Genomic DNA, 25659 nt, shown 5'->3' on the forward strand with positions numbered 1-25659 from the left:
CGTGGTGGTGGCGCTCACCTTTAATCCCAGCACTTGGGAGGGGGAGGAGGCAGAGGCAGGTAGATCTCTGAAGTTCCACCTGCTCTACAGAGCGAGTTCCAGACAGCCGGGGCTTCACAGAGAAACGGGTGGGGGGGAGGGAGGCGGGGGGAGGGGGTACAACAAAACAATAACAACAACCCAGGCCGTTTTAGGATTTCCCTGTTGAGCCTGCCCAGTGAGGAGCTTGTAGAAGTACTAGTTTCTAAAGTCTAGAGTGTAGGTACTTTGAGGGATAAGCAGAACCAATTTAACCCTGCAAGCTCAGACTGATGGTGCATATCTGTAGTCCCAGTATCCAAGTGGTAGCGGCAGAGGTGATCCAGGTTTGAGGTTAGCCTGGGCTGTGTAGTGAGACCTTGACCCAAAACCAAACAAACAAAAACCGAAAGAACCAAAATAGAGCTGGTGCTGGTGAGGTGCTAGCATGGCTCAGTGGGTAAAGGTTCTTGCCCAGCCTAGCCTAATAACCGAAGGCCAGTCCCGGGTACCCGACTCCTGCAAGTTATCCTCTGCTCTTCGCCTGTGTGGTGTGGCACGGTGGAGCCTACAAACACATGCACGCGCGCGCGCATGCACACATCGATAAAAGTGTAAAAGAAATGAAAAAGCAAAAATTATCCTCGACAGCTCCTTTTCACCCACCACAGGTTGTGAAGCCCTGGGGTTTGCACTTGACACCATCACAGCTGGTTTTCTCTGAGAGGCTGGTGCTTGTCAGTTTCTTCTCTGGCTTGCGCTGTCGCGCGGATGTTTTAAACTGGTGCATTTGTTAGATAGGAAAGGCAGTTTATTGTGACAGTCTCTCAGGGTAACTGTCCTTTAAGTCTGGAGTGTGCGTTGGTCAGTAGACAACCTCGGAGTTGTTCCTCAGGTGTTAGCCACCTTTTTCTTTTGAGATGGGGTCTCTCGCTGGCCTAGAACTTGCCAAATAGATTATGCTGGCTGGCCAGTGAACTCCAGGTATCTGTCTGTCTTATCCTTCCTAATTCTGGGATTTCAAACTCATATCTCTACCCATTGGTTGGTCCCTGTCTGGATCACTTACAGCCTCAGGCCAGCAAGTTGCTCCACCCACGTGGCCTTAATGCCAGGATGTGGTCTCTTTTTCTCCTGGAGGCTGAGCTAGCCTGGTGCACAGCTGAGCAAATGCTCTAAGGCCTTGCAGATGGAAAGCGAACTGTAAGAGCCTGGTGTGCAATACCTGCACTCGGAGACTGAGGCCAGCCTGAACTATATACTAAGTCTCTGTCACTTTAAAAAAAAGGGGGGGGGGGCTGGAGAGATGGCTCAGCAGTTAACAGGAGCACTGGCTGCTCTTCCAGAAAACTGGGGTTTTCCAGAAAACTGGGGTTCAGTTCCAAGCACCCACCTGACAGTTTGCAGCTGTCTGTGACTCCAGTTCTAGGGGATCCAACACCCTCACACACAAACATGTAAACACCAATGCACATAAAATAAAAATAAATTGTTAAAAAAAAAAAAAAACCAGGTGGCCCAAACCTGTAATCATAGCACAACTTAGGAGGCTGAGGTGGAAGAGTCACTGTGAGTCTCATGCCAGCTTGGGCTACATGATGACTTCCAGTCCAGCCAGGGTTACAGAATGAGATTAAAAAAAAAAAAAAGGTGGTGGCGCACGCCTTTAATCCAAGTACTCAGGAGGCAGAGGCAGGCGGATCTCTGTGAGTTCAAAGCCAGTCTGGTCTACAGAAATTCCAGGAAGGCTCTAAAGCTACACAGGAAAAGCCCTGTCTCGAAAAATCAAAATAAAATAAAATAATAAAAATAAAATATAAAACAACTTGCAGAAATGGTTATTTCTCTTCCCAAGCCCAGTCTATGTCTTCAAAAGCTGGTGAGGGTATCTTCTCTCCCTGTGTGCTGGGTTCAGCTCAGGGAGGGTAACAGCAGTGCCTGGCACTTGTAGTCAGTTCTGTCTTCCAGTGCATGAAGTGGATACTAGATTAACTGATCGTGTGGTACCTTCATCTCAAAGACAGAAACAAGGGCTTCAGAAGATTCCAGAGGCACTGCTAGCTAGAGGCTCAGCTAGAGCTAGGGCCCAGAAAGCTGCTCTTTTCCAGAGAAGCATTTAACTGTGATGTGATCCACTCAATCTTGCTACAGGTGACAGACGTAAATGAAACAGGGTTGGGGTGAGTATACATATAGCATGTAGTCGAGGTCTTGGGTTTGGGCCCAGCACTGCAAATCATACACAATGCAGGCTTCATGGACGTAAGAAAGAACATTCTCAGACTTCACTGCTTCAGAATAATCCCGCTCCCTGCCCTCTAGACCAGCACACCCACTGAGCTATTTCCCCTCCCCTCCTTGCTGTTCCTCCTCCCAGCACCTTTGAATCACTAAGTGTGGTGTGAAAATTCACAAATGTTGCCGGGCGGTGGTGGTGCACGCCTTTAATCCCAGCACTCGGGAGGCAGAGGCAGGCGGATCTCTGTGAGTTCGAGACCAGCCTGGTCTACAAGAGCTAGTTCCAGGACAGGCTCCAAAGCCACAGAGAAACCCTGTCTCGAAAAACCAAAAAAAAAAAAAAAAAATTCACAAATGTTTACACAAGTGTGTGCAGCTTGAGATGAATGGGAAGCAGGGAAGCGAGGAGACCATGCCATTCCCTGCTTGGATTTGCACCTCCTACATTTCATCTCTGACCGTCCCAAGGCAACTGGCCGGAGCTACAGGTGCAATTTTGGGTATATTCTCTCCAGCTTGCCTCTCCCGATATATTTTTTCTCTACTATGTCAAATTCACACTCACTCTCAAATTCTCCCTCCCTATATAAAAAAAAAAAAAACATACAAATCAAAAATTAGCCACATGGAGCCTGAAGCAAGCCACAGGCTTACTGGAGGAAGGGAAGGGCAGTGCTACTCCACCGTCAACATGAGCTGCATCACCTGGGATGTGGGCCCAATGTGACCCCGTGCCGGCTTTTGGCACAGCAGAAAAAGTGTGATCGATCCTGATTTTTTAAAAATATTTATTTATTATGTATACAATATTCTGTTTGTGTGTCTGCCTGCAGGCCAGAAGAGGACACCAGACATCATTGCAGATGGTTGTGAGCCACCATGTGGTTGCTGGGAATTGAACTCAGGACCTTTGGAAGAGCAGGCAATGCTCTTAACCTCTGAGCCATCTCTTCAGCCCCTTGATCCTAATTTTTAACATATGTAATAAATTCTAATAAAGCAAGCCTTCCAGATCTGGCCCATATACTATCAGTTTGTTTTAGATAAACATCTATGAATGCTTTTGATTTGCCCATCTGTCAAACAATGATCATGGCCCCTCAGAGTTGTCCTCAGCTTCTGAGAAGACGGCGTGAATTGAGTGCTTTTTTCTACAGGGCTTTAGAAGTGTCTGGTGTGAGCATTTGGACTTGAGATCATGGTGTTTTGGTTTTAAAAAATTTGAACATTAGCTGGGAAGTGGTGGCATATGTCTTTAACCCCAGCACTTGGGAAGCAGAGGCAGGTATATCCCTGTGAGTTCAAGGCCACCCTGATCTACAAAGCAAGTTTCACGACAATCAGGGTTGGTTGTTACACAGAGAAACCCTGTCTCAAAAAACAATATTTTGGAACTTTATCCTAACACTGTATGGCAGTAGAATGATCAGGTATATTTAAGTCATCCTGACTTTTTATTGACAATAATAGGGGACTTACAAAAGTTTTATTGTATGTTTTGGGGACAAGCTCATAAGGACAGTGACAAAGGAGTCAACAGCAAGAAGTCTGGAGACTGGGAAATGTATAGATTGCTACCAAGTCAGCAGACCCATGGAGGCTGGATCCCAAATCCACAGGCTGGATATGGTGGTTCATGTATGTAACCCCAGCACTTGAGAAGCTGGGGCAAGAGGATTCTGAGTTTAAAGCCAACCTCAACCACACAGAGTTTGTCACAAAAGCCCTTTTCAAAATGACTTTAAAGCAGTGGATCAGTGGAATGAACACTGAATCATCAAATCATCAATCAGACCTGTTTGCCTGTAACCTTTGTGTTGGGGGCCAGTGTCCTCAGTATCCTGCTGGGATAGCAGGCACAGCAAAGTGAAGTCCTTTATTGTGGGGAATTGTAATTGGAATGTATTTAGCACCCATAAGATCATAGGGAGTGGCACTGTTAGGGGTGTAGCCTTTCAGAGAAGTGTGGTCCTTATAGAAGAGGCTGGATGATACATGCCTTTAATCCAGATTTTAACTCTAGAGGGCACACCTTTAATCTGAGCCACGCCTTCTGTTGGAAGTGTGTCACTGTGGGGGACAGGCTTTGAAGTATTTTTCTCAAGCTTCTCTCCATGCAACAGTTGACTTCTTGTTGCTGTTGAGTTAAGATGTAGTGCACTCAGCCCCAGCACCACATCTGCCTGCACGCTGCCATGCTCCCTGTCATGATCATAATGGACTGACCCTCTGAACTCTAAACGAGTCCCCTTCAGTCCTCGATTACAAGTTTTCTTTATAAGAGTTGCTGTGTTCATGATGTCTCTTCACAGCAATAAAAACCTAAGACAGAAATTAATAGAAATTTCCAGAGTTAATATAAAAAATGCTCTACCTGCCTTTTCTGCATGCTAGGCATTGTGTAACTTCCAACCTAATGACAGAAAGCAACTGTAAGAACCTGTAAGGGTATCTGACCCCTAAGGAAGGCCACAGCCACAACCCTCCCACACTCAGAACTCCCCCAAACAATTTAGAACCCCATTTGCGATTTTTCTCTTTGTTTTTTGTCGAGGCCCATGTGGGTCCAACATATAAGATTATCTTTCCCTAACTAGACTGGAACGGAGTCGCGAGGAATAATCAGACACAACTTACATGGTTATCCTTGAAGGGCAAGATCTCTCCGTTTATTCTCCAAACAGTTTATATATCATCACATAAGCTGAAAAGGAAAACACATTAGGTTGTCTCCTAGGTAACCAGGTGAATGGCCTTTTGTCACGTTCGCATCTACCTGTTTGCGAGTACTCTAGCCGTCACTAGGCCTGAATCAGCATCTCTATAAGACATCCTTCAAATTACAAAAGAAAGGAAGGAGCACCAAACATCCTGATCAGCTTCAGCCAACACCTCTCCTCAGGTGATCTACATTTATAACAAAAGTGGAAGGAGCACTATTGTTAGGCAGAGCCAGCTTGTCTGCAGAGTTACGTCACCACCTCAAACCTCAAACCAGGCTTATGGCTCTTGTGCCATACGGAAATATGGGCCTGTTTTGTTTTGTTTTTCCGAGGCAGGGTTTCTCTGTAGCTTTGGCGCCTGTCCTGGAACTAGCTCTTGTAGACCAGGCTGGCCTCAAATTCACAGAGATTCGCCTGCCTCTGCCTCCCAAGTGCTGGGATTAAAGTCGTGTGCCACCACCAACCAGGCTGGCCTCAAACTCAAAGAGATCCACCTGCCTCTGCCTCCTGAGTGCTGAGATTAAAGGTGTGCACCACCACAATTTGGCTGAGAGTTATTTTTTATTATATAAGCAAAGTCATTGCTTATTGTCATAGACAATCTTTTGTCACACCCTTTGAGGTGTATGGCAAAAGATTGTTTAATCTGGAGCTAAATATGAGTGACCATGAACACAGGTGTAGGCCATCCCAAATCCCAGCACTCGGGAGGCAGAGGCAAGCAGGTCTGTGTGAGTTCGAAACCAGCCTGGTCTACATAATAAATTCCAGTGAATTCCAGGCCAGCCAGGATGAGAGAGAGAGAGAGAGAGAGAGAGAAAGAGGGAGAGAGGAAGGGAGGGAGGGAGGGAAGGAGGGAGACAGAAACAGAGACAGACAGAGACAGAGAGACAGAGATTTAAGGGCTGGGCTGGAGAAATGGCTCAGAGGTTAAGAATAAGAACACTGGCTATTCTTCCAAAAACAAAAAAAGCAAAGCTTAGCTCAGCTCATGGAGTATTTGCATAACATAAATCAAGTTTGACTCCTAACAACAAACAAACCCAGCACTTGGAGGCAGATGCAGGGGGATCTCTGTGAGTTTAAGAACAGCCTGGTCTATGTAGAGAGTCCCAGAACAGCCAGGGCTACATAGAGAGACCGTGTCTCAACCCCTCACAAAACAAAACAGGTGTAGTGGAGACAGGAGGATCAAAGGTCATTCTTAGCTCCATGTGGAGTTCAAGGCCAGCTTGGGCTGCATGAGAACACTAATGTTAATAATGATAACAATAGAGAATATATATAAACATGGTCCATGTTGAGTCTTGTGTTCAGCATATATGTATACACAAATATTCCAAAATCCAAAACCTAAAACACTTAGTTACAAGTGGATAAAGTTCAGTCTGTGGACTGGAAATGGAATGGACGCTAGGAAGAGAAAAGGACAGATCTCGGAAGGGCGAGGGCCCTAAAGATTAGAGAGAAATGGTAAACTTTGCAGGTATGCTTTATTGCATACATCAAAATTCTATTACAGTTTTGCTGCAAGTGAGGACCTCCTGGGAGAACAATTCAATGAGAACCACCGAGGAGACGAACCTCTGGGCTTGTCTGTGAGCCAGTTCCTAGATAGGTATTGTAGAACTTGCTCCTCCCGGCAAAGCGGCCATCATCATCATCATCATATCAGCTGTATTTGCTCCGAGAGGGACTACTGACTGATGTCCCTTCCCTCGGAAAATGGAGCAGGTGGAGAAGGTCTTGAACCCTCACATGAGATTCCAGTCTCTCAACCCAGCAATTTGTATGCAATTCTGTCCTCATTGCTGGTGGTCTTGGGGTCTGGGGAAGTGCTAGAGCTTATAGACTGAGGGAGGTTAGTGGAGGAGGCAGTTGTAGGAAAGCCATCGTCCCTTTGGGGTAAAGACTTTCTGCTGTGGCAGCCTCAGACTTACCAAAGCACTTCAGAGAAATCCCTCACCCTTGCTCTGTAAGTTATGGCCAATAAACACCCTGATTCCCAGTGTGAGCATTGGTGAAATTATACTTTGGTTTGTTCTTCTAAGAGTTGATAGACTGAGGCGAGAATATTCATTCTAACTATGGGCAGCACCATCCCATGGGCTGGGGTCCTGGGCTGAATAACAAGAAAGTGGGTTTCACACGAGCATTCATCTCTCCGCCCCTGGCATGTGGGTGGCTCACACTCCTGCCCCCAGCCCTTTCCAGCCTTGATGGACTGTGAATCAGACTCAAACTGTGAACCAAAATAAATCCCTCTTAAGTTGATGGTGCCAGGTATTCTAGCCCAGCCATAAGAAGAGGAGCTATTGCAGGTCCCTCCCAGGCAAAGTGCCCTGTGCAAGCTGGACAACCACTCTTCTCACCTCTGGCTGGGCAGAGACATTATGTAGGACTAGGACAAGAACATGATTAGTCATTGTTAGACGAGGCTGGACAGAATGCTTTATTAAAAGTCACTGCAACTCTGCCCACGCTGTGCCGTTCCAAGGTACTGGCATGAATCCTGCTGCTCCTGCTTGTTCGAGGCTTTGCATTTGATTGTCGCAGGAGTCTGTGTAAGGGAATGCAGGACTGTAAGGAAACACTCTCCGACTTCAGGGGCGCCATTCCATACCCTTGTTAATTCTTGCTCAGTGTGTGCTGGTGGAGACAGACCTGACTTACTTTAGAGAGCTTTGGCAGGGATATTTCCAGCTTCCCTTGGTTAAATGGATTATTGGATATAATTTGACAGCTACTGGGTATCGCTAACTTGGCAGAAGAGGGAACTGTGTTGATAGAGGTATGTCTCCAAGAGGACTGGGGGTAGGAGCAGGAAAACCATCAGGATTTCTCTATGGTGCTGCTCTTTGCTCTTGCCCTTTTAAAATCTAGTTTTAAACCGGGCTGTGGTGGCGCACGCCTTTAATCCCAGCACTCGTGAGGCAGAGGCAGGCGGATCTCTGTGAGTTCGAGACCAGCCTGGTCTACAAGAGCTAGTTCCAGGACAGGCTCCAAAGCCACAGAGAAACCCTGTCTCGAAAAACCAAAAAAAAAAAAAATCTAGTTTTATTATTATTATTATTATTATTATTATTATTATTGGCTTTTTGAGACAGGGTTTCTCTGTAGCTTTGGAGCCTGTCCTGGAACCAGCTCTTATAGATCAGAGTGGCCTCGAATGCACAGAGATCTGCCTGCCTCTGCCTCCTGAGTGCTGGGATTAAAGGCGTGCACCACCGCCGGGCTAAATTAATTAATTACTTTATTGTTTTAAACAAAACACTGGTTCTCTGTTTAGCCCTGGCTGTTCTGAAACTCGCTCTGTAGACCAAGATGTCCTGGAACTCACAGAGATCTGCCTGCCTCTTCCTTCTGAGTGTTGGGACTAAAGGTGTGTGCCACTGTCCCCAGTGTGCCACCACAGCCAGTAGTCTCTGTTCATGTGTGCTGGCTTTCTTGGTTCCTGCAATCCTGTCCCAGAATATAGCCACCCCCAAATCTCCTTTCTAGTTTCAGAGAATAATTCCAGCTCAACTCAGAATTATTCATGTCTTAATTCATATTCTTATGAGAAAATACAGTTTGTGCAACCTGAATCCTGAATCTTATATCTCCCTTAAATCACATTAACTAGTTGAGGGACCGGGAGCCTGGGGTTGGGGAGTGTTTTGTAGGCTGTTTAGCACGAATGTGCCACCAAGGACTATTTCTGAGATTTTACTACTGCCTAAAAGAGCAGACCTGGACACAGATTCTTGCGGGTCTCCTGCTGTAGGGACACATTTCACAAACAGTCCTTCCAGGCAAGCACATGTCCTGAGCTGTTGGAGGCTAGTCTCCACTTAGCCCTGGACTTCTGCATGCCTGACCCATTTCCAATAGATGGCTGCTTTATTTTTAAAAGCAACCAACTGCCCAGGACCATGAAAGCTTTGTACCAGCTGTTAGAGGCAGAAGGATAGAAAGAAAAACAAAATAAAACAAAATCTCAAGAAACTAAAGAGGATTTAGGGAAAGAAAACTTAAAATGCCCAAATGTTAGGATTGTGCCAACCCCAAATGAGGTCTGTGTGGCTTCCTAAGGGGATGTTTAGAAAGCCAAGTGGAGTTATGGCAGGATTACCTCGGTGACTCGGGCTAAGCAATGTCTGGGTTCATTGTATCGTGCTGGGGAAAGGAAGGGGAAAATAGAAGAGGAAAAGACACGGGTTATAGAAGAAGGAAAGGCACAAGGGATGGGAGGGAGATTTCAGAACTTCACAGTAACGAATGTGAAAAACCAAGTGAATGGCTTTTTTTTTTCCCCCCCAAAATTGACTCAGTAAGAATTAATAACCTGTTGGGTGTTGTGCGGAGTGAGTTCCAGGACAGTCAGAGGTACTGAGGAAGACCCTATTTCAACTCCTTCACCTGCCTCCAGCCAAGAAAAGAAAATGTACATATGATTCAACAATTTCAATTCTGGGAGAAAACATGGAGGAATGTCCATGCATAGACTAGAAGCCATGTACAGAGATAGTTCCCACAACACTGCCCAGAAAACTTAAAAACAAATATTGCTTATTTATAGTGTGGGATGAGTTAGTATAATAGATCTCAAAACACAGTAATAGGGTAGAAAAGGCAACGGCGTTGGCATCCTTTGAGAACACAGAAAAGCACTCTGTATATTGCTCATGGATTCACATATGTAAAAGCTTGAGATGTTATTAGAAGGATACATATCAAATTTATATTAGTTATAAACTGGAGTGATATTTGTGAGGGGACACCTGGTGTAACAGATCTGGCTGTCCTGGAAGTTAATTTGTACACCAGGCTAGCCTCGAACTCATGGAGATCCAAATCTGCCTGCCTCTGCTTCCCAAGTGCTAGGATTAAAGGTGTGCGCCACCACACCTGACTGAGAGGACCTTCTGAGTGTAGTGTTTTTAACTTCTCATAGTCCAGTATATTTTTAAATATTTTAATCATTTTTGTTTTGAGACAGAGTATCCCTATGTAGTCCAGGCTGTCCTGAAACATGCTCTGTCACAGTGTAGACCAGGCTGGCCTTAAAGCTGTGAATATTCCTGCATTTGCCTCCTGAGTACTGGGGCCACGGATGTGCACCATTATGCTCAGCCCATATTTTAAGATATAGTGTTACACTCGGGAGGCAGAGGCGGGTGGATCTTTGTGAGTTCAAGGCCAGCCTGAACACTCAGTACAGAGTGAGTTCCAGGACAGACAAGACTATTACACAGAAAAACCCTCTTGAAAAACAAACAAAAAGTATATTAAATTATGTTAACTTAAATTTATTCATTTATTTATTTATTGTATGGGTATATGTATCAGAGGACAACTTGTGGGATTATTTTCTTCTTCTACCTTGTGGGTCCCAGGAATTGAACTCAGGTTCTCAGACTTAGCGACAAGCACCCCTACCCACTGAGGCATCTAAGAGACCTTACCTGTTTAACTTTTAATGAAAATTATATACATGAGAAAATAATTAGAAGCAAAACGCCATATTAACAGTAATTAGCCAGAATCAGATGGTACCAGTAGAATCAGAAGTTTAAACACATCTTTAGCGAGATAACAAGTTCAAAACCAGCCTGAGCCCAATGAGCCTTGACTCAAAACAACAAATACATGTGTATGTGTGTACAAATGTATATGCAAAAATGAGTTTAATTCTAGATGATGGAAATATGGGTCTTTTTCACTGTGCTTTTTTTCAATCTTTTAAAGTATCGGGGCTAGTGAGATATTTCAGTGGGTAAAGACACTTGCCTCTGCCAAGGCTGACAATCTAAACTGCCCCCACATGGTGGAAAGAGAGAATAGACTCCAGTAAATAGTCCTCTGACCTCTGCTCATAAACAAATAAATAAAATAAATATAAAAGTCTGTATGTATACATTAACACTCACAAATACGTAAGAAACAAAGTCTGATAAAAGCAAAAGAAAAATAAAAAGTCTGGTGAAAAAGCTAGCCAGCTGTGTATACGTTAGCATGTTAATAAATATTTATATACCAACCCATACACAATATGAGCGAAACTATTTTCCATGGAGATAAACATCCATAGAAACTGACAACAAAAGATCTGAAAGGATGTGTAATCAGGCGATAATGGTGGTTACGAGGAAACTGGGGCGAGCCAAAGGTTAAAGAATATTATTTTAAATATTACAAAGATTTTATTTTTTTTTTTATCTGCAAAGTCTTTATAGGAGTTGTGTACTAAAAATTTAAGTATGTAACTTTTCAGCTAGACCTGGGGTCATGGTTCGGCTCTCGGAGCTCGGGTGAGAGCCACTTCTAGGATCAGTCACCTAATTCGGGTGATGTGGGTAACGGAGAGACTTAACTGAACGCCTTAACCCTTTTGACTCTGAACGCAAATTAACTGCTTGTTGCTTTAAAACTTACTTGGAACAAGCTTGGATTTAAATAATTTTCTTTTAATAGTTGGCGTTTTAACAATATTGTTTAAGACGATCTCTGTTAGGGGTAGAGGAGATACAAATCCAACTCCAGAAAAATTCTAAGGACGCTATACATATGTAATAGCATTAAGTAGCTTCTTAGAAGGCCACGCTGACATCTGGGTAGCGTGGCCGAGCGGTCTAAGGCGCTGGATTAAGGCTCCAGTCTCTTCGGGGGCGTGGGTTCGAATCCCACCGCTGCCAGGATCAGTGTTCCTTTTTGCCTTCGCTCTCGGTTCTCTTTTGCAGCCGCAGCGGCGACCCCTGCAGTCGGTCTGCGCCCTCTGCACCACGAGCAGCGAAGGGGCGGGCCTGCGCGCGCCGGGGCGGGGCATTGTGGGTAAGAGGAAGCGCGAGGGCCGGCCCCGCTCCCCCCACGTGTCCGCCGGAGTTTCTCCAGGAGCAACATGGCCGCTGCCTTATAGAAGACCCGGCCGCCACCGTCTCCGCAGCCCACCGGTCCCCGGGCCGTTGCTGCCTCTTGCGCGCGGCCCTGGCGGAGAGGTGAGTGCCGACTCTGCAGCCCCTGGATTCCGGCCACGGCTGTCGCCCTCTCGCGGGGATCTGGGCGGCTCTGCCGAGTAGGCCGGAGAGGCCCGCGCCGCTGCGTGCCTAGGGGCCGCGGCTTCCCGGGACCCGGGAGGGGCGTACGGGCTGCCGCCCGTCTTTCCCAGCCTCCCTTGGGCTCGGGTCGCTCCGCACGGCTGGTTGTCGGGGAGGCGACGGCCGTGGGGCCCACGCTGACTCAGGCCTCGGCCGCGCTGCCCCGCCCGGGCCTGACTCCGGAGCCGCACCTGCGAGGGCACTGGTGCCCGGTGGCGTGGCGGCTCTCGGAGGTGCGGGAAGGGCGCCTGAGCACCGGCGACGCCGGGGCCGCCCGCATGGCGGGCCCTAACTGTGCCTTAGCCGAACCCCGGTTCAATTCCTTCCTGGTCCTGCTGGGCCGGGGGTACCTCATTCATTGATGTGTGTGCTTGACCAGGGTCGGCGTCTCCTGCGTGAACCCCGGGACCCTACAGTCACGGGGGTGGCGGTACATAGACCGGGTGGTCCTGGAATTCTACCTTTAGGGTTGCTGGGTTTTGGAGCGAAAAGATAAGATCTTCCCCTTATCTGTGAAGTGGGGATAATAGGATTCCTGTTTCAAGGTTTAAAGAGGGTAAGGTGGGTGACATTCGTGCCTCTGTCATTTGTGGCTGTCTTCGTCCCATCTTATGTTGGAAGAAAACATGTTGCCACGTAGCAACAGCCCTTCCTATAGGTTCCACTTACCCCCTTTGAAGTCGGTGCTTTTTTTTTTTATTGTCGGTTTAGGGATGAAAATAGGAAAGGACCCAAGGTTATGCAATTCATGCTTTTAGTCAGCTGGTACATTGTAGAGGTGGGATTTGAACCTGTAAGGTTTCGCACGGGAGTCCAACCTCTTACCCACTATACCATACTGCCTTTTATCAAAGATGTGTGCAGCATAGTGGTTAAGAATAAAAATGAAGGCTCTTAGACATCAACTAGACAGATTTCTTGATTATACGCTTCCCTGGGGCTGTGCCCTTGGGCAAATCATTTCTAAGTTGGGTGCTAAAGTTTGACTTGCACAGCTGAGGAGGTTAAATACTTTTTGGTACTATATTGGTGCCAGATGGCATTAGGGGTTAGAAGAGCCGTGAAGTTTTAATTTTAAAAGCAATGCTCCTAGAACATCGATGAAGTATAATTACCATGTCCACTTTATGGTTGAGGCATCGAGAAGCCGTCCTGGAGTTTAAAGTCTAGTGCAGAGGACCGCCAACACCTGAGCCACAGATGGAGAAGGTCCAGGTTAGGAGCATTTGGGAAAAAAAGGACTTGTGCTAATGATGGAAGGTGTTGGAAGCAGCTGCTCATGTTGGGTTTTCGGGGAAGCTGTCTAGTCCTGGAGGAAGTGGAGGTGGTTACGTCTAAGGAAAATGAGCATCCCGGGAATGACCTGGGGTTCTTGTGCAGAGATCCTCAAGGTGATAGGGGCTTGGCCTGTTGAAGGATCAGTTGTAGATCCCTAGGCCCCGTGGAGTTGGTTGTGTAGAGGCAGGAGCAAGATCATGTGAGGTCTTAAAGGCCCACGGAAGGGAGTTTGGATTTTGTTTTATGGGGCAGTTGAAGGGTTGGGCAGAGACAGCGTTGTGAGTAGTTGTTGTCTCTAGAGAATTGGAGATAGGAAAGAGTGACCCTGGGGAAGCTTTTTTTGTTTGTTTTGTGTCTCTTAGTTTTTTCAGATGAGGCCTTGCTGTGTAATAGCCCAGGATGGCCTCACACTTACCTTCTTCCCTCATCCTCCCTAGAGCTGGTATTACAGGCATGGGCCTTCACAGCTGCCTCAGGAGGCTTCTTGGATTGTTGACTATGAAGATCGCAGGTCAAGATTTATTAGTGAATGATGGATTGGCTTGGGAGGGGGAGTCTTGCCACCAGCATTTTTATTTTGCATGGGTTAGGGTGGAAAACATGACTGTGTGGCATGTAACAGTCATGTCACACAAAGAACTGCTTCAGTTGTGGCGTTTCATGTGTCTGCTGCACCGTTGATGGGAAAAGGTTATTGGGCATGGGCCTTTGAAAGCCACCGAATTGGATCCTGTTGGCTGGGAGGTAACCCAGTCAGGTGTGGTGTCCAGAGGGAGGAGCCTCTGTCATTCCCCAGAGAGGGCCTGATTCCCAGGACTGGGCAGAATCTCAACCATGAAAGAGTAACTAGGACTTGAGACTCTCTTAGGCCACAGCCTCCTTTTGCATGCGCTGTGTTTCCTTGATTCCCCCTGAAGTCCTCTTTCAGTTGGTCACCAAGTACAGCTGCCTGTACTTGATGGACACATACCTGTGACACTTGGCAGCCAGTGCAGATGCACAGTGGCAGCTGCTGAGAACTTAAATGGTTCAGTCCGACTGCCCTCCATGCCCCCATTATCTTGTGATGGCCCATATTCTACCAGCCTGTCTCTCTCTCCACCTCAGCTCTTTGCTCGGAACCCTTCCGGAGCCCCCTGTTCCACAGAATCCTTGCAGTGCACATGTTTAGGTGCCAAGAGGCTGAACTGTACCTTCTGAGTTCTGGAGGGCAGGGGTACAGCAAGGCACAAAGTAGTAGCTTTGTGTGTAGCTTACAGTCTAATGGCAGGAAGGACAGATACAGCATAAACTGTGATAATGTGCTGTGGAGGCCAGAGAAAGGAAAGGAGTTGGGGGGGGGCTTTTCAACTTTGAAAAGTAGGGAGAGAGTCCATTTTAGAAATGAGATGACATTTGAACAAAACCCTGAAAAGGGCACAGGACAAAACCTGAAGTTAGGTAGAACAGTCCCAGATGGATTGGGAAGAGACAGGAAGGTCAGAGGTGGTGGGGAATGGGGCCAAAGGTTAAAGGTTGGGTCTGTTTATGTTCACTGGAAGGCTGAAGACTCTGAAGAAGATGGGGCACACTGGGAAGTATCACTTAGCATGATGTCATCTGAGGTTTGAACAGTAATTGTGGGGCAGGAAGGACCCAGGAAATCAGCTTGGAGACTGAGCTGACCCAGAAGGTCAGGTTCTGGCTTCCTTTGAAAGCAGAACCAACAGGATTAGCGGTAAAAAGTAAGAAGAGAGATGTCAGATGCCAAGGATAGGGCATGTGTTGGTACCCGAACAGTCCAAGTGTGGGCTGTGTCTGCAACAAGCAGGTTTGCGTGGGACCTTGGCTGGTTCTGAACTCTGGGCTGAAGGAACTGCTATGTACCTTAAAATCTTTGTGATTTTTTGTTTAATTAAAAAAAAAACCAAAAAACAAACAAAAAAGTCTCACTCTATTGCCCTAGCTGGCCCAGAATTTGCTTTATAGGCCAGGCTGGCCTTGAACTCATTGAGATCTTCCTGCCTCTGCCTCCCAAATGCTGGCGTTAAAGGCACCACCATGCCCAGCTAAGTTTTTTTTTGAGACCGGGTATCCAGACTTGCCACCAACTCTGTGAAGCTGAGGTTGGCCTTGAACTAATGATTCTCCTGCCTCTACCTCCCAAGTGCTAGGATCACAGTCATTCATTGGCTCACCTAGAATCTTTTTAAATCTTGTCATTCAGATGTGAGATGGATTGGTGTGGGACAATGGTCTGTATTCTGTAACAATTATATTTTAAATAAACGCTGATTGGCCATTAGCCAGGCAGGACAACCAGGTAGGAAGTAGAGGCAGGGTGAGGAGAACAGGAGAATTCTGGGAAGAGGAAAGCTTATTCTGCAGTCCTGATCCAGTCACAGAGTAAGCAAGATGTGACTGCCTTGCCAAAAAAGGTACCAAGCCACATGGCTAGCATAGACAAGAATAATGGGCTAATTTAAGTTACAATAGTTAATAAGAAGCCTGAGCTAAAGGCCAATCAGTTTATAACTAATGTAGACCTCTGTGCGATTTCTTGGGACTAAATGGCTGGGGGACCAGGTGGGACAGAAACCTCAGTCAACAATGGATAAAGTTGGGGTGCTCTTACCCAGGAGCAGAGGAGTGGGAACAGCTGGAGTCTGTGGGTGCTCAGCTCTTAGCCAGCTCTTAGCCCTTGCGTGCAGAAGCAGGTGTTCCTCTCACCCCCCCCCCCATGTTGTCAGGCTCCTGTTCTTTCCATCCTTTAACCACACCCACACAACTGGGGGGGTCTCACCCTCCACTGAACTTCCCCACCATTCATAACTGTCACCCAAATCCCAAGGCCTGGGTGTGAAGTCCAGTCTTGTCTCGATGTGGTGTGACTAGGTAAGGCCCTATAACCTGTCTCTGAATTCAGTCTCTTTTTTTGTAAGATGGGGACAGTCATATCACTCAGAGCCTAGTGCCTTGTAAACCCAAGGGAAAAATACTCAAAGAGGGTCATTTTGTCACCAGAGCACAGAAAATGAGCTCATGGGATTAGGATGAGAGTCTGACAGTCTGAAGAGACCCCTGGGAAGTCTTTGGATCATATGACAGCTGTCTTTCATCTTATTGCAAGACCCTCAGGACCCCAGTGTTTCAGCTCTGGCTGTGGAATGCCAGCTTCCTCAGGCCTGGCCGGGAGTTCTTTTTGAGTGGGCAAGAAGTCTATATAACTGCTCACTAACTTGCCCCCAGCGGTACAGTTGACATGTGTTGGCTTGGGTCACTTGCTTGCACCCTTTGCCGGCTTTGCCTCTCCCCCACTGCTGCCTCCACCACAGACACAGAAAGCAGGTTATGTCTTCATCTTGGGCTCCCCTTCCTCTCACCTGTGGAGGAATAGGTGCCTCAGAAAGGTTGATTGAATGGCTTGCTGATTGCCCAGGTCTTTTGCTGTCTTTGCAGATCGAGTTGAGGACTGTGTGACAGGCTCTCCCTAGTATGGCCAATGAAGAAGATGACCCAGTCATACAGGAGGTAACTGCCGCTGTCAACACTCTATTGGACCACAAGCCACGGGTCTTTCTACAAGACCAAGACCCTTCTACATGTCTATAGGCTAGTCTAGGGCCTGTTGATGATCCAGGGACCCTAGACCTTGCCTCTGTTGTCCCCCAGATACCTGTGCGGCTGACTTTCTCCTTCAGGGCTGTGACCCAGCAGCCCCTGATTTTGAAACCTTACCCAATGTGCCTAGATTTCAGCTTATTTGCTCTCTGTCTGTCCCACTCTCTGCAAAGCCAACTGCAGGGCTTGACACTGAACAGATGCGAGTGACTGAAAGGAGATTGGTGGCTCCCACGTGTGGGCTTACTAGACTGTGTCGTTCAGCAGTTCTTCACTCCGCTCACTGTATGGGGCAATGGCATAGTAGCAACCAGGCTGTGTCCTTGTCTCTAGGCAGCCTCTGGCCTATGGAGGAGATGGGCTAGGAGCCTCAGAATATAAACTGTGAGCAGAAAGGTTTCCAGACACCTCACAGAAAGACAAAATTGTTCATTATTATAATTACTCCTCAGGATCCTTCCAGTCCAGGCCCTAGAGTTTTTGGAAAGCAAATGGTGAAACCTGACTGTTTTGGCCCCTGGCCTTCTTAGGTGTATTTGGAACCCATCCTGAGTCTGAAGGGCATGGGCCACGAGACCGTCCCTAGACAGGCAGAGTAGTTTCTGTTTTGTGGGATACTGAGCTTTTAGGTTTGAGTTATTTAAATATACTTAAGCTATAGCTGCACCAGAAATACTAAGTTACCATAGAGGGGTTGGAGACAGCACAGAGGAGCCCCCCTCTGCAGCCAGGCAGCCCCAGCCAGCTTCTGCTCAAGTGGTGAGTCCCCTGAGTTCCTAAGGCTGAGTTTGTTGTCAGCCGTATATCTGAAGGACATTCCAGGTAGAAGAAAGCACACGTGCAAAGGCCCATGGGCAGGAGGGAGCGCAGTTTGTGTGCAGAGCAGTCAGCATCGGGAGGGAAAAAGGAGACAGGTAGGTCACACAGAACCTTGCAGATCTTCTTAAAATAGGGTGACATGTAGGTGCCAGAGTGGCAAGGTGGAAGAAAGCAGAGAGAAGAAACATAAGTAGGTAGAGGGAATCCCCCCTCCCCGCTCTCCCAGAAAGCACTTTCCCTGGCTTTGGGAGCCATCCCAATCTCAGTGCCCAGGCATGTGTGCTCTTTCCAGGTTAGAGTGACTTTAGGGGCCAAGCGGGTTCCCTGTCTTGGTTCCCTGGTATCTGTTGAAAGGGAGTGCTAGATGTGCCTGACTTGGAGGCCTGCCATGCTTACCTCTGTTCTTAGTATAATCTGAGCTTTTCTTCTTCCCTAAACTGCCTCTGACCTACTGATCCTATCTGAGTGCCTGGGCCTGGTTTAAGTATCTTGTGTCCTGGTTAAGTCTTCTCCCCTTGTTCCTAGATCGACGTATACTTGGCCAAAAGTCTGGCAGAGAAGCTGTATCTGTTTCAGGTAATGACGGGACTTGCAGGTAAAGGGGAAAGCCAATGTTGAGGGAGTGGTGGAGCTGGGTAGGAGGCAGGCAGAGCTTACCTACTAAGATGAACAAGCAGGACAACATATGGGATGCAGAGTGAGTAGCTGGGGTGCCGAACCAGACCAGCCAGTTCCAGCTCCATCAAACTCAGCTTCCAGTCCCTGAGTACTTCATGTCTGTGCCTCAGTTTTCTCATAGCCACACTGCCTGCCTCATAGAGATTCCGTGAAGGTTGAATGATCCACATTGAAAGGCCTAGATCACTGCCTAGGGAAGAGTTAGTGCTGACAGGGGCCACTGCTGCTGGGTGGAACTCAAGGATGCTTCCAGAACATCCTTGTGGCCATGTGCAAGCCTGGGCCTGTTCTTGTGCGCCCCAGATCTTTAGCCTTTCACTGCCCTCCTTGCTATGACTAGCATGGATTGAGCACTTCCTGTGTTCCAGCACTGCTCTCCTAAGTTAGCAGTCCTGTAACAATACTGCACTGTACTGTACTGTACTACTACATCAGCTTTACTGAAGTCCAGTTCATACACCATACTTTTAAGTGAACCCTGCTCAAGACTTTAACCTATTTGGGGGCTGTACAGCCAGTGCTACAATCTATTTTAGTATGTTTTTGTCCCTCTGAAAGAAATCTTATGTTTAGTCACTCAGCATTGACTCTATTCTCATTTTGAGCCCTAGGCAACGATTACTTTTGTTTCTATGGATTTCCCTATTTGGGATCTCTCATGTAGATGAAATAGCATGTGTGGGCTTTAGTACTGGTCTTTTTTATGTAGATCCCATTCGTGTTTTAGCCTGGATCAGTGTTTTCATTTTTATGACTAAAGACTATCTCTGGGGCTGGAGAGAGCTCAAGTCAGTAAAGTGATTTGCTGTGTAGGTTGAAGACCTAAGTTTGGTCCCCAGAACCCACCTCAAAAGCTGAATGTGATGATGTATGCTTGTATGTGGTTGTGTGCGGTTGTAATCCCAGTACTGGGGAGGCAGAGACAAGTGGATAACCTGGGATTCAATGTCTTAGTTTGAGGTTTTATTGCTGTGAAGAAACACCATGACCACAGCAACTTTTATAAAGGAAAAACATTTAATTGGGGTGGTGGCTTATAGTTCAGAGGTTTAGTCCATTATCATCATAGTGGGGAGCTTGGTGGCGTGCTGGCAGACGTGGTACCAGAGTTGATAGTGCTGTATCTTATAGGCAACAGGAAGTCAACCGAAAGCCAAACTAAGGGAGGCTTGTGCAAAAGAGATCTCAAAGCCAGCCCCCCGCTATGACACAGTTCCACCAGTGATACCACACCTCCTAATAGTGCCTCTCCCTTTTAGAGGCCATTTTCTTTGAAACCACCACAGTGAGCTCCAGGCCAGTGAGAGACCCTGTTTCAAAAAACGAAGTGGATGGCTCCTGAGGATGACATTGAGGTTGTTCTCTGGCTGCCACAGACACATACAGCCGTACATACAAAAGTATCCATTGTGGATACATACACTTTGTTCACCCATTCATCAGTTGATGGCATTTGCGTTGTCTACACTTTGGCTATTGTACTGGAGAATGCTCTTTAAACGTCTGTGTTTGTGTTTGTATGAACCTGTGTTTTCACCTCTTGGGTGTACATCTAGGAATAGATTGGCTGGATCATTTAACTTTTTGAGGACAACTGGACTGTTTTATACCACTCTACATTCTCAATAGAAGGTAGTTATTAGAAGCACTTTAATTTTGTGTTGCACATGAGAGAGTGAGTTGGAGACTTCTGAGCTCTCCAGGGCCTGGGGTTAGTGGAGGGGCAGCAGCCGTGTTCCACGCTTTTGCAGAGAAGAGGCTGTCCACAGGGTTACCCGTATCCTTGACTGACTGCAGAGTCTCTCCTTGTGTGCCCACTGTGTGTTAGACTCTGCTGGTGCCTATTCTGTCTGCTTTGTTCATTCACAGTGTTGGCAGCTTTGGAAGTGGCAGAGTCAGTACTATTGCCCAGATCTGTAGCTCACTACCAGCCCTCTCAGCCTGGAGTAGGGCAAGTTCAGAGCTCTGGGTCTTAGCACAGGCATCTTGGTGCTTTGTGAGCTATTGCAGGAGGACAGTCTCACTAGTGGAGCAGTTGTGTTCCAGGCTGTTCCTCCCACCAAAGCTTACCTGTGCTTCACTGCTACTACGGAGTTTTTAGAAAGTGACGACTTTCTCCCTTGGCTAATTGTAGCTGACCTGAAGCGGTTCCAAAAGTTGAGCTTCAATCCAAGCTGCTGCACCCTGCAAGTACACTGTAGAGGCTGTTGGATACTAGGCATTTATGGCTTGAGCTGAGGATTTGGGGGACCAATTTGGGGTTCATTCATCAGCAGTTTTCATGGAAGACAAGAGAAAAAGCATTTCTGTAGAAACTCTGAGGAAAGGTACTGTGTGTTCAGAGCCAGGACTAGGCTTTCAGAAGAGGCCTAGAGTTAAAAGTAGCATATCCAGGAGGGACCTACCTCTCCGGCCCCTCTCCAGAGGATATGTGTGGAAAGGACAGACACATTGCTAATGAGAAAGAATGGAGTCACACATTTCTGTATCCAATGTCCAGATCAGCCTTTAGCATTCTTAGACCAGCCCTGTTTTCCCTCTTGGCCTCCTCTTGTCTCATTTCTCACCCCAGTGACCTTCAGAGTGTCAGTGTGTCCTTGGGCCCCCACTGCTCTAAATTCCCGTAGCCCTGCTTTAGAGCTTCAGGGTGCTAAGGGACTCCTCGAAAGACAAGACATCCTAAAGTGGTCCAACAGCATGAGGCTCGAGAGGACCCAGGGTGAATCAGACTACAGAAGAAAGCTGTAGGGTACCTCTTGGTAGAGTAGATTGGGGCCTGGGTACTCTGCTCTCTGGTGGGGTGGGAACAGTATGAATGGGGAGTCGAAAGATGCCTTGATGCCTGCTCCAGCTTGTGTTGGGCACCGTGGACTGATGGATGCCTTTCTGTCTCTAGTACCCTGTGCGTCCAGCTTCGATGACCTATGATGACATTCCACATCTCTCAGCCAAGATCAAGCCCAAGCAGCAGAAGGTGGGGTTATCCAAGATGGAAGTGGGGTACAGAGGGTAAATTAGGGTTGAGGGAAGCAAGAAGACAGAGACTTTTGGGAGCAGAAGCTCAGAGAAGGAGCAATGCAGGGATTAGGATAACAGCAGTATGTAGGTCTTGAAAGCCAAGGAAAGAAAGCATTTCTAGGTTCAGGGTTGCTTGAAAGGTAGGCTGGGGGAAGCCTGGGTACTGAGGTGTGGGCAGGGGTAAACTTAAAGCAGGGTTAGATAGAGGAAGATCCAGTACCTATACAGGATGGGGTGGGGGAACAAGGAGAAACCAAGACAAATTTCCCATCTGTCTCGATCTCTGTGATCACAGGGAGATGCTGAAGTTGGAGATGACATTTTAGTTTCAAGATTTCTCATTTTGATTTTGGGGTGTGGAGGAGTAGGGGACAAATATGACTGTATCTGTACTCCTAAAACACGTGACTTTTCTGTTGGAAATTTCATTGGTGACCACAGTGTGGCTTTAAACCCAGGGTCCCAGAGGGAGGGACACTGATCAGTCTTGCTGCTAGGTAGGGACCTGGCTGGGAGTGTGCCGTGGCACCTTCCGAGTTGGGTGGTACTTTGTGCCTCCAGGTAGAGCTTGAGATGGCCATCGACACTCTGAATCCCAACTACTGCCGCAGCAAAGGGGAACAGATTGCATTGAACGTGGACGGTGCCTGTGCTGATGAGACTAGCACGTATTCCTCGTGAGTCCCTGCCCCTAAGTTTCCACTGCAGGTAAAGGTTAAGAGGAGTCTCCAGAGGCCTCAGGGGCACTGCCCTCTCTGTTCTTTTACTGGGATCCCCATCATGTCAGGTCTCTACCTTAAACCAAGAGTATGTAGACCTTCCCTCCCAAGTTGGCTTCTCATGCCAGGAACTTCTGGGCTGCAGGGGATACAGGCCTCTGGAGCCCCTGTCCATTATTCATCTGCTGCACAGACAAAGCTATGAATGTTTTCATCCCTTAACCCCAGCTAGTGTACTTTGAGGATGTTGGGATGGGATGGGGTTGGCTAGCTTCTCTGGAGTGTCCTAGCCCTTCACACTAGCTCTCCTCGTGCTCCTAGGAAGCTGATGGACAAGCAGACCTTCTGCTCCTCCCAGACCACCAGCAACACGGCCCGTTATGCAGCTGCACTCTACAGGCAAGGTACCTGGGTCTGACTATACCCTGGGGAGAGCACAAGGTGGGCTGAGCCTGGGAATCTCACCCAGCCTAGGTCTCCTCAGCTTTATGTGTGGTTTTGGCCTCTACCGAACACCAAACCACGCAGGATCAAGGCAGTGTGGAAATGACAAAGTGTGGAGACAGAGCACCACAACGGGGACTTTGTTGGGCACTCCCAACTTGATAGAGTTGGACCTTCAAGTCAGTTTGCTCCTAGGAGCACATATACAACGTAGCATAGTACTGGGGACAGGTGGCAGAATTTTGTCCTTTTAAGTACAGGATACTCAGAGTCCAGCAAATCCTATTCATAGGCAGCACTTACTGTGGACAGATGAGAATATGTCCACATAAAATTTTGGACACAGATGTCCATAGGGCCTTTATTTATGAGAGCTAAAGAATGTCAACAATCCATAGCCCATTAAGTGATGTTGCATAAACAAAATGTGACATATCCTTGCAACAACCTTACCTGGTTGTGTGGAGGAGTGATCCCTGATGTGTGTGCGCTTCTGCAAGGATGACCCTTATAAAATGGAAGAAACCAGGCTCAAAAGACTACAAAATGGCCAGGCATGGTGCACACTTTTAATCTCAGCACACCTTTAATCCCAGTGCTTGGGAGCAGATGAAGGTGGATCTCTGAGTTGTGGGTTAGCTTGGTCTACATAGTAAGTTCCAGGGTAATCGGGGCTATGTAGAGAGACCTTGACTCGAAAAATAAATAAAAAGACTGCATGCCTCCATGTTTTAGTTGTCTCTCTGTTGCTGTGATAAACGCCCCGGCAAAAGCAACTGAGAGGAGAAAAGGTTTATTTGGTTCCAGACCATCATTGTGGGGGGTCGCAGCAGCCGGAAGTAATCACTTCACATCCACAGTCAGGATGAGAACAGTGAATGAGTGCACACGTGCCAGTGCTCAGCTTGCTTTTGCCAGTCCAGGGCCTTGGCTTGCGGTGGGTGGGTCTTCCCAGAGTCAAGACAACCCCGCAGACGCTCCCACTGACAACTTAATCTAGACAGCCCTTCACTGAGACTTTTTCTAGGTGTTTCCAGACTGTGTCAGGTTGACAGAACTAACCATTGTACCACATGATCCCATTTTATGAGCTTCCGAATAAGTACATCTGTAGAGGCATAGAGCTGACTGGAGGTCCCCAGAGGCAGAGGGAGGGCAAAGTGTGGGGAGTGGTAGTTTGTTTTGGGATGATGAAAATGTGCTCAAGTTGAGGATGTGAGTTCAAGGCCCGTCTGATGTAGAGTGAGGTCAGGACAGCCATGGCTTTTACACAGAGAGACCCTGTATCAATAAAACAACAAAAAAAGTCTTTTCCTTAGCTGGGTGGTGGTGGCACACACCTTTAGGGGGGCAGAGGCAAGCAGATCTCTTGAGTTTGAGAACAGCCTGGTCTACCTAGTAAGTTCTAGGATAGTAAGAGCTACAAAGAGGAACCCTGTTTTGAAAAACTAAACAGGCAAAAAACAAGTAATGGCCCATAGCTACTGTGTCATGTTCTTAAGGCTGTATCTCTTTGAAGCTACATTTCTTTTTCTTTATTTGTTTTTTTTCTTTCTTGTTTGTTTGTTTGGTTTTTTGTTTTTTGTTTTTTTGTTTTGTTTTGTTTTTAATGACAGATTCCTCTGTCCTGTAACTAGCTCTTGTAGACCAGGCTGGCATTGAACTCACAGATCTGCCTGCCTCTGCCTCCTGAGTGCTGGGATTAAAGGTGTGCGCTGCCACCACCTGGCTCAAAGCTACAATTCTTTGACACTTTTTTTTAGATTTATACGTGTGAATGTTTTGTCTGTATGTGTTTATGTGTATTGTGTATATGCCTGGTGCCTGAGGTCAGAAGAGGGCATTGAATCCCCTGCAGCTAGAGTTACAGGTGGTTGTCTGCGACCATGTGGATGCTGGGGATCAGACTGGGGTCCTCTTCAATAGCAGCAATGCTCTTAACCACTGAGCTTGCTCTCCAGCCCTAGAGCTATAATTCTGAGAGCCAGAGGCAGGTCACAGTTAGAGACCAGATTGTCCTCTGATGAACTACAGTAGGGCTTCTGGCAGCAGCAGTGTGGCAGAAGGGAAGAGGGTGAGCTGTCCATTGTGGCTGGAGGGAACAGTAGCTGTGAGGAGAGGAGCCCTGACAGGTGCTGGGGAAGTGTGGGAGGTGAGTCTGAAGTATCTGCGCAGAGTTAGGCCCCTGCTCTGGGGTGTGCTTGCAGTGCCTGGCAGGATCAGATAAGAGTTAGAAATAACGCCTGGCCTGATATTCCTGAAGCGTCTAGATTGGGACTCGGGTAGAATTGGTGGTTTGTCGGTGGATGTAGGCCTTCAGGGGATTTGGGGATTCCTTTGAGTAAGCTGGCTATGGCAGCTTCAGCTCATAGGGGCAGGTTCAAGCCCTTCTTCCTTTGCCAGGTGAACTCCACCTGACACCTTTACATGGCATCCTACAGCTTCGACCCAGCTTCTCCTACCTGGACAAGGCAGATGCCAAGCACCGAGAGAGGGAGGCAGCCAATGAGGGTGAGCCTGCTGACTGACTGACTGGGTGTGGTCTAGGTGGGTCAGCCTGAGAAAATGGTCAGATTATGGCATGATTATGGGATGATTACTGGCATCCCAGGCTCCTGCTACCTACTTAATGCTCCTAACTTCACATTTGGGACAGTTGAAAAATGTCCTCACAGATTGCTAGGCATTGCCTGAGGGTTAAATTGGCCCAGTTAGTACCACTGTCCTTAAGTCACAGGCCCCACGTTGGCCTTCCCGAGGAGAGGGTGGTGTTGGGATGGAATGAGAAGTCCCAGCAGAGGCTGTACTGACAGCTTGCTTTGCAGCAGGGGATTCTTCGCAGGATGAGGCAGAAGAGGACGTTAAGCAGATCACGGTGAGCTCTGGCCCTGGGCAGGAGGGAGCAGCATGGATGGCAAAAGACAGCAAGGGCTGCAGGGTCTGAGCAGAAAGGGCTTTTCATATTTGAGAGTAACAGATGTAGAGTATGGTTGAGCCCCCTCGTCTGATGCCTGGAGGGAGTAACCTCCCCACCATCCAGCCTGACTC

The 25659-nt window shown here is 47.5% G+C and overlaps 1 protein-coding gene and 1 non-coding gene across 5 annotated transcripts in view; both read left to right on the forward strand.

Annotated features, from left to right (window-relative positions):
* Positions 1 to 11574: 11574 nt before the first annotated feature.
* On the forward strand, positions 11575 to 11656 carry Trnal-aag. Its single transcript has one exon. It is a non-coding gene; the product is annotated as a tRNA-Leu (tRNA).
* Positions 11657 to 11832: 176 nt separating this feature from the next.
* Polr3e (RNA polymerase III subunit E) overlaps positions 11833 to 25659 on the forward strand; it is a 32293-nt gene continuing 18466 nt past the window's right edge. For 2 of the 4 annotated variants that reach the window (XR_005286303.1, XM_038338126.1), the window contains exons 1-8: positions 11833 to 11956; positions 16772 to 16843; positions 18278 to 18328; positions 21327 to 21404; positions 22010 to 22125; positions 22489 to 22571; positions 25015 to 25122; positions 25437 to 25486. Coding sequence is in view for 3 of the 4 variants with exons in the window: in XM_038338126.1 (XP_038194054.1) it covers positions 16808 to 16843; positions 18278 to 18328; positions 21327 to 21404; positions 22010 to 22125; positions 22489 to 22571; positions 25015 to 25122; positions 25437 to 25486 (522 nt within the window). In the remaining variant the exon portion in view is untranslated. Of the gene's footprint in view, positions 11957 to 16771; positions 16844 to 18277; positions 18329 to 21326; positions 21405 to 22009; positions 22126 to 22488; positions 22572 to 25014; positions 25123 to 25436; positions 25487 to 25659 lie in introns of those variants that run through there. The other 2 variants (XM_038338132.1, XM_038338137.1) reach the window with 2 other exon arrangements.

Source organism: Arvicola amphibius, chromosome 1 (genome assembly GCF_903992535.2).
Source record: "Arvicola amphibius chromosome 1, mArvAmp1.2, whole genome shotgun sequence".
Lineage (NCBI taxonomy): Eukaryota > Metazoa > Chordata > Mammalia > Rodentia > Cricetidae > Arvicola > Arvicola amphibius.